The 15,000-nt window shown below is 44.2% G+C and overlaps 1 protein-coding gene across 1 annotated transcript; it reads left to right on the forward strand.

Annotated features, from left to right (window-relative positions):
* Positions 1-1,020: 1,020 nt before the first annotated feature.
* Positions 1,021-13,787, forward strand: LOC143286016 (protein HtrL-like). The gene is made up of 3 exons (XM_076593520.1): positions 1,021-1,412; positions 11,041-11,243; positions 11,999-13,787. The coding sequence occupies exons 1-3, from the start codon at positions 1,181-1,183 to the stop codon at positions 12,656-12,658; spliced, it is 1,095 nt and encodes a 364-aa protein (XP_076449635.1). The 5' UTR covers positions 1,021-1,180; the 3' UTR covers positions 12,659-13,787.
* The last annotated feature ends 1,213 nt before the right edge of the window (positions 13,788-15,000 follow it).

Below are 15,000 nucleotides of genomic sequence, written 5' to 3' on the forward strand. Positions count from 1 at the left end.
TGATGTTATTTCACCTATCGTCACCAGCAATGGTGATGTTATTTCACCTATCGTCACCAGCACTGGTGATGTTATTTCACCTATCGTCACCAGCACTGGTGATGTTATTTCACCTATCGGCACCAGCACTGGTGATGTTATTTCACCTATCGTCACCAACACTTGTGATGCTATTTCACCTATCGTCACCAGCACTTGTGATGTTATTTCACCTATCGTCACCAGCACTGGTGATGTTATTTCACCTATCGGCACCAGCACTGGTGATGTTATTTCACCTATCGGCACCAGCACTGGTGATGTTATTTCACCTATCAGCACTATCACTGGTGATGTTATTTCACCTATCGTCACCAGCATTGGTGATGTTATTTCACCTATCGTCACCAACACTTGTGATGCTGTTTCACCTATCGGCACCAGCACTGGTGATGTTATTTCACCTATCGTCACCAACACTGGTGATGTTATTTCACCTATCGTCACCAGCACTGGTGATGTTATTTCACCTATCGTCACCAGCACTGGTGATGTTATTTCACCTATCGGCACCAGCACTGGTGACGTTATTTCACCCCACCCCCCACCCCCCAGCCACTGATGATAATTATCATGTCGCCCATCATCACCCTTAATCCCAAGTTTGACTGCTGTACTGAACTGTCAAGTCATTCGGATGAGACGTTCGTTAAACCAATGTCCCGCCGTGTTCAGTTCAGTACGCGCATGCACGCACTGTAAAAGAACCCACGGCAACAAGAGAGGGTTGTCCAATCTGGCAAACATTTTTTTCTAGAAGAAATCCAGTATGATAATGTACACAGCTGACAGAAAATCGAACTTCTAAACTGAAACGTCCCACAATCAGAAGCTGATCTGAATAATAAACCCACAGACGACGAATAGCGCAACGCGACGGGCCCTGGAGGCACAACAGCCTGCTGATTAGATCGAGACAGGAATAGATTTAAAAGGTTCGCTGCGTGAACGCGAGAGTGGTGGTGGTGGTGTTGGTGGTGGTGGTAGTGGTGGTAGGCGACAAGCGACGCTTCAGTCTCATTGGTTGGGCGGGTGTCACGGGAGAGGATATGACAAGACGTAGAAAAAAAACAAAAAAAAAAAAAAAAACCCACACGAAAACTGCAGCAGAGGTCTTGGTTAGCGTCAGTAGTCCGCTGGCATGGAGTTCAACCGCTCTGCTCATAAGTGGTGGTGCTACACCACCGGATGTCCAGTTCTGATGGCGAAGCGACGGCCGATGGTGATGGTGGTGGTGGTGGTGGTGGTGGCGGCGGTGTGTGTCTTGTTGTTGGCGAGGATGGTGCTGTACTCGGAGGAGTCGCAACGCAGGCGTAAATTCATGGAGGACAGCTACCTGGCTATGAGCTGGGAGGGGTTCGGGCCTGAGAAAGGTAACGCGAAAAATGCACACGCACGCACGCACGCGCACGCACACACACACACACACACACACACACACACACACACCAGCGTAAGAGCGCATACATGCACAGACAAAAATATATATCCCCCAACACACACCCAGCGACACACAGACACTGACACAGACACAGACACGCACACACCACACATACACACACAGACACACACACGACGACGACGATATACAGGAGAAGTGGAAGTAATTCGAGCTTTTTGGAAATATGAGCATGTGAAGTATAATACTCAAATGCAACCGACAGGAACACCACTTCCTGTTTGTACAACCACAGAAATTTGGAGTCGGTTATTCGGCGCTTAGGTAATTGAATCCATTTTTCTTAATTGTCACCTTTCCCCTTCGTAAAATTAGTTCCCAGCAATGGGACCAATCGTCCCTCTTTAGTTTGTCACGACCGAATGATTGCGATTCGGGTAATATATGTCAGCTCACTTTGGATGTATGTAGAGTAGGAGGGGGAGAGTGTGTGCGTGGGGGGAGAGAGGGGGGGTGAGGGGGGAGGGTCAGGGGGGGGGGAGAGATTTTTGAGAAAGAGTGATCATGAATGTTTTGTGTAACTTGTAATATTTTTCTTTTCATGTAAAGCGCCCTGAGCTCTTAGAGAGAAAGGGCGCTGTGTAAATGTACATTATTATTATTATTATTATTATTATTATCATATCTTGTAATGAATAAAAGATTGCTCCGGGGAATAGGAAAAGAAAAGAGCAGCATATTCTTCTTCTTCGTTCATGGGTTGCAACTCCCACGTTCGCTCCCCATGTACACGTGTGGGCTTTTACGACACTCACCCTCTGCATTTTGTACTCTATCTTTTCCACATTCTGTTCTATCTCTCTCTGTCTCTGTCTCTCTCTCTGTCTCTCTTTCTTCTTCAGTCCCCTCCCCCTCGCCCCCCCCTCTCCCCCACACCCTCCTCCACCTCCACAGCCCCCTTGTCATTTGAATATTCCTTCCCCTGCCATTGATTTACAGATACGATGATTTCTGATTAGTGATAACAATCATCATCATGATGATAGAAATTATAATAATAATAATAATAATAATAATAGAAATAATAACAAATGCAAATAGAAATGCAAATAATAATAATAATAATAATAATGATAATGTCATTTATTTTCAGTCTAATATCATCATCTTAGATGAACAGACTTTTGATAAATAAACGAATAGATTGACATGTTGATGACGGTCCATTTGAGACAACCAAACAAACAAACAAAAATCCTCGTTTGGCAAACACTTGTATCAAACGTTCGTGTATGCCCTGTTATGAGTCACTCTCGCGTGACTGTGTCATTATACACGCAGCCAACGATCCGTGTCCTTTGGAGCTATCCTTTGCATCGGAATGACTGTTTTGAAGACTTTAAAAAAAAAAATTTTTTTACTATCACAACAAGCTAAAACTTCATGTTTTTCTGCTTTGCCCTTCTGTTCGTTTGATTAAACACGTGTGTGTGTGTGTGTGTGTGAGAGAGAGAGAGAGAGAGTAGCTGCATGTGAAGCTGCCAGCAGGCTATCAACGGTCACAGGCGCAACAGCCATGTTGGTTAATTAAAGCAATGGACTTTCAACCTGTGGGTCCCTGGTTCGAATCCAGGAGGGTGGAGAATTTCCTAATCTCTCAGGTCAATCAACAGAGGTGCAGATATGCTTAGTGCCTGAACCCCCCTTCGTGTGTAATACGCATGCAGAAGATCAAATACGCACGCTAACAATCCCCGCAATCATTGTCAACGTTCGGTGGGTTATGGAAACAAGAACGTACCTGCATACACAACCCCGAAAACGGTGTATGACCGACTACACAGCGGGGGTAAAATCAGTCATGCATACAAGTGAACTTGAAAGCCACAGACCACGAACGCAAAAAAGAAGAAGCTACCAACTGTTCCCGATCATCCTAGCGTTCTGGGTTACACTGTATTGTGCCTGTAGGTGCGTGTATGTGTGTATGTCACTGAGTGAGTGCGCAAGTAATGTGTTTGGGTATGCGGCTTGTGTTCGTTGGTGCATGCGTGCGTGCGTGCGCGCGCGCGCGCGTGTGTGCGTGTATGTGTGTGTGTGTGTGTGTGTGCGCACGTTGTGTGTATGTATGTATGTATGTATGTACCTACGTATATATGCATGCGTATACGTGCTTTTTTTCTTTCAATTTCAATTGTCTACTTTGTTGTTGTTGTTGTTATCATTTTTTAAATACCTGTTGCATTTCTTGATTTAATTCAACTGACATGACCTAATTTAATTGTTCTCTCTCACCTATATTTCAAATTATATGCATATGTTTGTGTGGGAATGTTTGAGTGAATGTTTTTTTTTAGTGCTATTGTAAAGCGCATAGAGCTTCAAGAATATGCGCTATAGCAAGAAGTCTTAATAAATAAATAAATAAATAAACATTGACAGACGCTTCAGACGCTTTTGATTGACATTGGTCTAACTACAGCCCTTATGTCAAGGGGGTCAATTCTAAGTTGCAGCGTCATTGTATTGGATGAAAGAAAACCAACAACAATAAATAAAGCAAATAATGTCAATAATTGAATTTTTTTAAAAACAAAAAACAATCGTACATTTGTGTATGTGCCAATACACGTACGCACACCATAGTAGTGAAACAACATGTGTGGTGGTGTGTCCATCGAGATCGATGATGACCATCGTTGTCATCCAGATGGGGGATGGGGGATGGGGGGGAGGGGGATGACTGATGACTTGCGCGATGAGTTTGTTTAAAGTGAAGAGGAGTTGCGCAACGTCGACCTCACTCTCTCGTCCGGGTCCACCAATTTCCAGTGGCAAGACTAAGTCGAGACGACTGGAGGAAACAACATACAATAGACTATAAACATACAATGTGACCATCAAGTGTATACAGCTGTACCAGACTAATCATATAACTAGTGATGATTACGTGTTATTACTATCTATTTTCCTTTTCCTGATATTAACAGCTTCTGCTATGTATTTGGCAAGCAAAATTATAATTTCATCATTTTTTCAGTGGATAACAAACTAAGCAGGTCATGTCTTTTCTCAACAGCAATATGAAAAAGTCGTGTCTTGGCACTAATGTCTTCATAAGCTTTACAATGAAATAAAAAAATGATCTTCATCCTCTCTCACATCCTCCATACACACTGTACACATACAATCAGCTAAACCCTCAAGATCAAACCCTCTTTTATTAGCTTTTAAACCTAAGGTTCTGTTTCTGAATCTTGCTAGCACATCTCTGTGCCATTTATTGGTAACTACTACTAAAAACGTCTCCGGTTGTACAATAGTTTTAAAGGAATGGAACCAAGAATACTTCACATCATATTCCATTTTAGAATGCCAGTTCTGTTTATAACAAGACGCTAAGCGATCTTTAAATTCTGATAGAAACCCTCTTTCATCCCCAACTCCCTGGCTGAGCCATACAATATCAAGTCCATTTACTGAAAGAACTTGTTTAACTCTCTCCATACGAACAGCGAAAGAGACGACTACCGTCATCAAAATATTGCAAGCGGAAGGCTCTTATACTGAAGACGTGAATGTTGACAAAGAATACCACAATTCTGACGACGGAAGCTAAAGGTTGGGTCATTGAGACACCCACTGGACATCCGAGGGGTCTGTGTAGAGGAGAAGAGAGGACTGGCCGTACTGAGTGAGTTAACTTTACCCACCTAGTTACAATTACCTAACTCAAACTGCTGAAGTAACATGTCATATGCCTGTCTGCGTAACCTGTTTGTAGGGAGCTGAATAAGTCATAACCAGTACTTGATGCATTTAACAAAAGTTTTAATATAAACAGGATACCTTCCGTATACCATCGTGTTAGACGAGTGTAATGGAATATTCATGAACCTCTTTATGGCAAAGGTGTGTACTTTTTCCATTTCAAGATTTTCTTCAAGGCCCCATACTTCTGCTGCATAAGTAATTATTGGTTGTATCTGAGTATCAAATAACTTCCAAAATAAAGCTGGATCAGTTTCTTAGTAGATTTGAGAATTACTGTTACTCCCCTTTTCCCTTTCCTACACATTTCTGACCATCCCGTTTTTAAACTCAACCTAGTCGTAAATACCATTCCTAAATACGTGTATGCGTTGATAACTCGTACTTCTACATTACCGAACAACCATTTTTCCCACTGTGAAAAATGACCTCCGTTACGAAAAACAATAATATTTGTCTTATAAAGATTAACAATTAACTGTAATTTATCTGCTTCGTTTTTTTAAATACATTAAGCTGATTCTGCAATCCAACTACAGTGCTAGAGAGCAAAATCATTGACAGAGAGAGAGGGGGAGAGAGAGAGAGAGAGAGAGAGGGAGAGAGAGAGAGGGAGAGAGAAAGAGAGGGAGAGAGGGAGGGAGAGAGAGAGGTAGAGAAAGAGAGAGAGAGAGGGGGGAGAGAGAGAGAGAGAGGGGGGGGGAGAGAGAGGGAGAGAGAGAGGTAGAGAGAAAGAGGGAGAGAGAGAGAAAGAGAGGGAGAGAGAGGGGGGGGATATTAAGTGAGAGAGAGGGGGAGAGAGAGAGTGAGAGATAGAGAGGGAGAGAGAGAGACAGAGAGAGAGTGAGAGATAGAGAGGGAGAGAAAGAGACAGAGAGAGAGGGAGAGAAAGAGAGGGGGAGAGAGGGAGAGAGGTAGAGAGAAAGAGAGGGAGAGAGGGAGAGAGAGAGAGAAAGAGAGGGAGAGAGAGAGGGGGAGAGAGAGAGAGAGAGAGAGGGAGAGAGAGAGACAGGGGGGAGGGAGAGACAGAGACAGAGAGACAGAGACAGAGACAGAGAATCGACCATCGGCAGTTTGTCTCCAACGAACAGTTCAACACTTTTTTTTTCGATGAGTGCCAAAGCCCAGCGGCCCTTGCAAAGTGTGTGTACTGCATATTTGTGTGCACGTGAGGTTGCTTAGAGAACGGGAGAGAGAGAGAGAGAGAGAGAGAGAGAGGCAGAGACAGAGACAGAGACAGAGAGAAACAGAGAGAGATGATATCACATGCACAGTCCCACAATCAGTTTCACATGTCTGACTGACCCAAATATGTTTGATTCGCTCTGTTTGTTTAACCGATCTTTTGCCCTCTCTCGTCAATTTCCTGCACACACACACACACACGCACACTCACACTCACACGCACACACACACGCACACACACAGAGAACTTAAAGATAACATTGACAAGCCCACACACACACACACACACACACACACTCACCCACACAAAACTAACACACACAAAACTAACACACACACATAACTCAAAGATAACATTGACAGGCCTACACACACAACACAACACACACACACACACACACACACACACACACACACACACCATCCCAATCCCCACCCACACACACCCCAGCCCACCTACAACCCCACACGCACAAAAGCTCTCCACTCTGCCCCCTACTCGCTTTCTCACGTCGCTGTTCAACACGGCGTGCAAAGACCAGAGGCGGGTGCATGCTGTTTTCTTGGCGTGTTGCCATGGACACATGGTTTGTGAGGAGTGTTGACAGAAACAGAGACAGACCGGATAGATAGACAGACGGACAGACAGACAGAACAGACAAGACAGAACAGGTTAGAATAGACCAGACAGAAGGACAGAACAGACTGACCGATAGACCAGACAGAACAGAGCAAACAGACAGACGGAGAGAACAGACTGACATATAGACGGACAGAACAGAACAGAGAGAACAGACCAGACAGACGGACGGACAGAACAGATTGACAGACAGATAGACCAGACGGACAGAACAGACTGACAGACAGACAGACGGACAGAACAGACGGACAGACAGACAGACGGACAAAACAGACCAGACAGACGGACAGAACAGACCAGACAGACAGACAGACGGACAGAACAGAACAGACAGACGGACAGAACAGATTGACAGACAGACGGACAGAACAGAACAGACAGACGGACAGAACAGACTGACAGACAGATGGAGAGAACAGACGGACAGACAGACAGACAGAACAGACCAGACGGATAGAACAGACCAGACAGACGGACAGAACAGACCAAACAGACAGACGGACAGAACAGACCAGACAGACAGACGGACAGAACACGACAGAACAGACACAGAACAGACAGGTAGACAGAACAGGTAAACAGATGAACAGGACAGGGCAGGACCGACCGACAGACGGGCAGAACAGACATACAAACAGAATGGACAGGCAGACAGACAGAACAGACATACAAACAGAATGGACAGGCAAACAGATAGACAACAGACATACAAACAGAATGGACAGGCAGACAGATGGAACAGACAGACAGAACAGACATACAAACAGAATGGACAGGCAGACAGACAGAACAGTCATACAAGCAGAATGGACAGGCAGACAGACAGAACAGACAAACAAACAGAAGGGACAGGCAGACAGATAGACAACAGACATACAAACAGAATGGACAGGCAGACAGATAGAACAGACAGACAGAACAGACATACAAACAGAATGGACAGGCAGACAGATAGAACAGAACAGACAGAACAGACATACAAACAGAATGGACAGGCAGACAGATAGAACAGACAGATAGAACAGACATACAAACAGAATGGACAGGCAGACAGACAGAACAGGCAGACAGACAGAACAGACATACAAACAGAATGGACAGGCAGACAGACAGAACAGACATACAAACAGAATGGACAGAACAAACGGACAGAACAGACATACAAACAGAATGGACAGGCAGACAGATAGAACAGACAGACAACAGACATACAAACAGAAGGGACAGGCAGACAGATAGACAACAGACATACAAACAGAATGGACAGGCAGACAGACAGAACAGACATACAAACAGAATGGACAGGCAGACAGATAGAACAGACAGACAGAACAGACATACAAACAGAATGGACAGGCAGACAGACAGAACAGACAGACGGACACAACAAACACAACAGACCAAACGGACAGACGAACAGACGGAGGGAACAGACAAGCAGAAGAAACAGACAGAACGTATGACAGGCAGAACACACAGATAGATAGAACAGACAGCCGGACAGACAGACAGACAGACAGATTCGCCGTGGGCGGGATCGGCCGCGAAAGCAAATAATTATGGTCGTCATAGCAACTTCGTTTCCTGTCCATTGATTGAGCTTCTGTCTCTGTGTCTGTGTCTCAGTCTCAATCTTTCTCACTATCTTTCTCATTCATTTTCTGACAAGACAAGACAAGACAAGACAAATTCTTTATTTCGAGGATAATAGATAAGCACTGGTGTGCTTTTTTTTTTTTTTTATATACATCCAGTCCCCGTGTCTGAATAGGGTCTACACTACACAATACTAAATAATATGAAAGCATGGTGTTAGTAGAGATACATAACAGAGGAGAAAGAAAATCCAAAGAAATATGTTTGAAAAAAAAGAAGAAAACACACACACACACACACACACACACACACACACACACAGAGAGAGAGAGAGAGAGAGAGAGAGAGAGTTAACCGATGTGTTAAGGAGAGTCGACTTGAGCGGGGAACAACTCTTGTTGTAGCCATGGAGTTGTCTGGAGTGTTCACTTGCGCACTTTATTGAACTATGCGCCGGCGTGTTTTAAAGTGCCGTGCAAACAGTGCCGGCTTTATTGCGCGTGCCCCTCACACTCTGACCTCGATACTATCCTCCAATGAGGTGACTGGAAAGAACAATACAGACAGACACAGACACAGACAGACACACGCATATCTATCTACCCCCCCCCCCCCACACACACACACACGCATATCTATCTATCTATCTATCCACACAGCGCTACCTTTTTTTGACTCACTTGTGTAAACAAAGTGAGTCCATGTTTTAACCCGGTGTTCGGTTGTTTGTGTGTGTGTGTGTGTGTGTGTGTGTCCGTGGTAAACTTTAACATTGACATTTTCTCTGCAAATACTTTGTCAGTCAACACCAAATTAGGCATAAAAATAGGAAAAATTCAGTTCTTTCCAGTCATCTTGTTTAAAACAATATTGCACCTCTGGGATGGGCACCAAAAAAAAAAAAAATGAAGCCTAATTATATGCAAACTGCATTTACTGTTATATTTATATTTTTTTTGTATTATCTAAACTTGGCACTTTGATCTGATATTCTGACCTAACAACAAGAGCAGTCATTGTTATCATTTTTTGTTCAAGCAGGAACTTCTTTTGCTAAGCATGGAAGTTTTATTTATTTTGCAAAAGTTTTGGTACAGATAGTAAAAAAGGGAAATTACTCTATAATTAATGCTAGGGGACTTAATTCGCTTTAAACTGATCTTTCTCATCTTAAACATTACATTTTGAAATTATACTCAATACATAAAAAGCTTGGATATTTTTTAAAGTGTATCACAAGTGAGTCTTGAAGGCCTTGCCTCTCTTGTTTTTTGTATTTTTTCCTGCGTGCAGTTTTATTTGTTTTTCCTATCGAAGTGGATTTTTCTACAGAATTTTGCCAGGAACAACCTTTTTGTTGCCGTGGGTTCTTTTACGTGCGCTAAGTGCATGCTAGCACACGGGGCCTCGGTTTATCGTCTCATCCGAATGACTAGCGTCCAGACCACCACTCAAGGTGTAGTGGAGGGGGAGAAAAAATATCGGCGGCTGAGCCGTGATTCGAACCAGCGCGCTCAGATTCTCTCGCTTCCTAGGCGGACGTGTTACCTCTAGGCCATCACTCCACTCCACACGAAAGTTCGGGTGGTCTGTAATTCTTTGGGCATTCAACGTTGGGCTTCATCAGAATGTGCCCCAACGTGCAAAAAAACAAACAAAAAACAAAAAAACCAAAGAATACAATAGCACCTGAACGTGTGTATAATTTAACACGGATTTTTAAAAATTTTTTATGTGTGCACTACCTTGCTATTATCATTATTGTTAGTTTTATATTGTTATGGCTATTTTTCTTCTTCTTCTTCTTCTTCTTCTTCTTCTTCTTCTTCTTCTTCTTCTTCTTCTCAAAATCATCATCATCATCATCATCATCATCATCATCGTCATTATCCTCCTCCTCCTCCTCCTTATTGTTTTACATCATCGTTATTGTTGCTGTTGATCTCAACCCAAGAGTTGAACAAAGGCACAACAAACAAACATCAAACACAGCAGCGTGTGTGTGTGTGTGTGTGTGTGTGTGTGTGTGTGTGCGCTCGTATGTGTGTGTGTGTGTGTCTGTGTCTGTGTGTGTCTGTGTGTGTCTGTGACTCTGTGTGTGCGTGTGTGCATGCGCGTGCACACGTGTGTGTGTGTGTGTGTGTGTGTGTGTGTGTGTGTGTGTGTGTGTGTCTATGTCTGTGTCTCTGTGTGTCTGTGTGTCTCTGTGTGTGTGTCTGTCTCTGTGTGTGCGTGCGTGTGTGCATGAGCGTGCGCTCGTGTGTGTGTGTGTGTGTGTGTGTGTGTGTCTATGTCTGTGTCTCTGTGTGTCTCTGTGTGTGTCTGTCTCTGTGTATGCGTGCGTGTGTGCATGCGCGTGCGCTCGTATGTGTGTGTGTGTGTGTGTGTGTGTGTGTGTGTGTGTGAGCAGGAGTGTACACCTTCACGGTGGTGACCGCCATGCTGGACATAGGCCGAGGGCGGTGGGCCCGGCAGAAGAGGCCCTACAACACCTACCTGCTCTACATGCAGAGGGTTCTCCGCCTGGACGTCAACCTCGTGGTCTTCGTGGACTCCAAGGCCCTGCCCTTCGTCCTGTGGATGCGGAGAGGTCGAGAGGCCCGCACCCACGTGGTCAGGGTCTTCTTGTCTGTTGTTCTTCTTCTTGTTTTTTGTTCTGGTTGTCTTTCTTCTTCTTTCTTTCTTTCTTTTTCTTCTTCTTTCTTTTTTTTCTTTCTTTCTTTTTCTTCTTCTTTCTTTCTTTCTTTTTCTTCTTCTTTCTTTTTTTCTTTCTTTCTTTCTTTCTTTTTCTTCTTCTTTCTTTTTTTCTTTCTTTCTTCTTCTTCTTTCTTTTTTTTTCTTTCTTTCTTCTTCTTCTTTCTTTCTTTCTTTCTTTAAGATGAGGACAGACCCGCATCAACTGCCCTACTACTCCTAAAAGGATCGCATCCACATCATCATCATCATCATCCACACATCATCATCGTCGTCGTCGTCGTCATCATCATCATCATCGTCATAGGCTTTACGGGACATTAAAAAAAGAAATCCCTTCCCCCTCACCCCCTACACACCTTTCAGGTGAGGAAAGATCCGCATCAACTGCCCTACTACCGGATCTAGAACCTCCTCCTCCTCCTCTTCCTCATTATCATCATCATCATCATCATCACCTTCACCATAAGCTTTATGGGACATTCAACAAAATCCCCCCCCCCGCCCCCCTCCCCCCACACACCTTTAAGATGAGGACAGACCCGCATCAACTGCCCTACTACCGGATCTAGAACCTCCTCCTCCTCCTCTTCCTCATTATCATCATTATCATCATCATCATCATCACCATAAGCTTTACGGGACATTCAACAAACCCCCCACCCCCCTTTCAGGTGAGGACAGACCTGCGTCAGCTACCCTACTACTCCTACAGAGATCACATCCAGAGCATCATGGACAGCCAGGAGTACCAGCAGGACAACGAGCTGGTCCGCAAAGGCCTGTGCGAATCCCAGATTCCAGAATACGACATCGTGCAGTGGAGCAAGCTCCACTTCCTCAACGAGTCCATCACCCTCAACCCCTTCCACAACGACTACTTCGCCTGGATTGACGGCGGGTATGGACACGGGGAGGACGTCCACCCCGCAGACGGTATATGGAGGCCTGCGAACCTGCTGGAGCACGGTGACAGAGTGACTTTCATGGAGAGGGAGCCCGTGGAGAGGTACAGGGCCGTCGCCGGGAGGCTGCATAAGATGAGCATCAACATCCTGGCCGGGTTGTTCTTCGCCGGGGGAAAGAGGGCTCTGCAGAGGCTGTACGAGCTTCAGCGAGAGCTGATCGCTGATTGGATGAGGCGGGGCGTGGTGGACGACGATCAGACGGTCTACATGCTGCTGTACTTCCGGAATCCCGAGCTCTTCCGCCTGGTGCCCGGTGACTGGAACGACGTCTTCAGGCTGTTCCACCGGACACAGCCACAGCGGCACGGCTCGTCCTCCTCTGCGCAAACCGTCGGCGACGTCGTCGATAGACAAAATTTCCGCTAGATAATTCAAAAGAAAGATCTGTCTTTAAAAAAAAAGAAAAGAAATAAAGAAATGAATAAACAACTAAACAAACAAACATATATATATATAAGAAGGATAGAAAAAAATCGAGATACAACTAACGATATTTTTGGTTTTGTCGTGTGCGTTTTTGTTGTTGTTGTTGTTGTATATTTGTTGTTTTTTTTTTTGGTTACGTGTGAAATACACGTGTTCATCAAAGCTTGCGAACAAAGAAACTAAGCTCAAGTTCTTAAACAACTCTCGTGCCATTGAATTTATCAACCTGTATGGAGTTGTACGATCGTTTGAAGACATGATCATCACCACTTACAAGAACCTAAGTGAACTGACACTCAGTACCAACGATGGTATGTGATCGCATATCAAACAGCATTGCTATTCAATTTCACATTCCAGTGCTATAATTGTGGATTTTATGACATTGTGTATTGGAACGGTGTTTCATGTTACATTTTTTATTATTGTTATTATTTTTTTACTCGCTATGGTTTTTCCACAAGTTTCATGTGTGCGTGCCATTTTCTGGCAAATACTTTGAGTATTTTTACAGGCGAGTGCCATTTTCTGGCAAATACTTTGAGTATCGTTACAGGCGAGTGCCATTTTCTGGCAAATACTTTGAGTATTTTTACAGGCGAGTGCCATTTTCTGGCAAATACTTTTGATATCGTTACAGGCGAGTGCCATTTTCTGGCAAATACTTTTAATATCGTTACAGGCGAATGCATATATTTATATATTTCGACTTATTGTCGAGTCCACACACAAAAAGAAGTTTTCTATGTGGTCTAATTTGATATATTCTGCATTTTCAGAGAATGATGTTTCGCCTAAAGAACTGTGTTGGTTTTTGTGATATTGTCGTTTCCAGATTGTACCTTCTTCTTCTTCTTCTGCTTTCGTGGGCTGCAACTCCCACGTACACTCGCATGTACACGAGTGGGCTTTTACGTGCATGACCGTTTTTACCCCGCCATGTAGGCAGCCATGCTCCGTTTTCGGGGGTGTGCATGCTGGGTATGTTCTTGTTTCCATAACCCACCGAACGCTGACATGGATTACAGGATCTTTAACGTGCGTATTTGATCTTCTGCATGCGTTTGCACACGAAGGGGGTTCAGGCACTAGCAGGTCTGCACACATATGTTGACCTGGGAGATCGTAAAATCTCCACCCTTTACCCACCAGGCGCCATCACCGTGATTCGAATCCGGGACCCTCAGATTGAAAGTCCAACGCTTTAACCACTTGGCTATTGCGCCCGAAGATTGTACCAATATATTCACTATTTCAGTGGAGTAGTTTTCGCATTTTCTCACAAAGCCTTCTAGAAGTCCATCCACAAGTTATGAATTACAGTGCCATAGATAATAACAATGTTGAACTGAATCTTCCGCAGCATTTTTATCTCTCCAGAAATTGCACACATGACTGTCATATATGTCACTATCGTGACAGCGTTACCTGCTTGGTAAAGGGAATATTTTTCTGGATAGCTTGGCCATGTTACTGCAGGTTGCTTTGAAGATTCGTAGAGAATGTTTAAAGACATATTTGTTTCAACAGTACAATGACCAATGAATACCGTTCTTTTTATGTGACACAGGTACACAGGTATGTGTCTTGTTGTACTGAGTCCATTGTTCTCACCATCATTAACTCTCTCCATACGAACGGCGAAAGAGACGACGTTAACAGCGTTTCACCCCAATTACCATCATCAAAATATTGCAAGCGGAAGGCTCTTATACTGAAGACGTGAATGTTGACAAAGAATACCACAGTTCTGACGACGGAAGCTAAAGGTTGGGTCATTCAGACACCCACTGGACATCCGAGTGGTCTGTGTAGAGGAGAAGAGAGGACTGGCTGTACTGAGTGAGTTAATCTTTTATTCATGTTGTTGGCTACTCAATTTTTTTTTTTTTTACTTTGATTCCTAGTACTTTTCCTGTTGTGATTATGAGTAATGATCTGCATGTTGAATATTGTTTATATATGCGCTATGTGACTGAGCAACAAGGGAAGAGATCACACGGAGGTCAGAAGAAGCGCTTCAGAGATACTCTGAAAGCCTCTCTGAAAGCGTTTGATATCAACCCTGACTCCTGGGAGGAATCTGCAGTGGACCGTGACAAATTGCGCGCTGCTGTGCACAAAGGCGCCAAGTTGTGCGAGGCCAACAGGACTGCTGCTGCAATTGTTCAGAAGAGGCAGGCCAGAAAGTCACGGGCAAACAAGCTCCCTGACAATGATATGCCTGTCTTTGTCTGCCCCAACTGTCAGCGAACATTTCGTGCGCAGATTGGACTATTCAG

Source organism: Babylonia areolata, chromosome 9 (genome assembly GCF_041734735.1).
Source record: "Babylonia areolata isolate BAREFJ2019XMU chromosome 9, ASM4173473v1, whole genome shotgun sequence".
Taxonomy (NCBI): domain Eukaryota; kingdom Metazoa; phylum Mollusca; class Gastropoda; order Neogastropoda; family Buccinidae; genus Babylonia; species Babylonia areolata.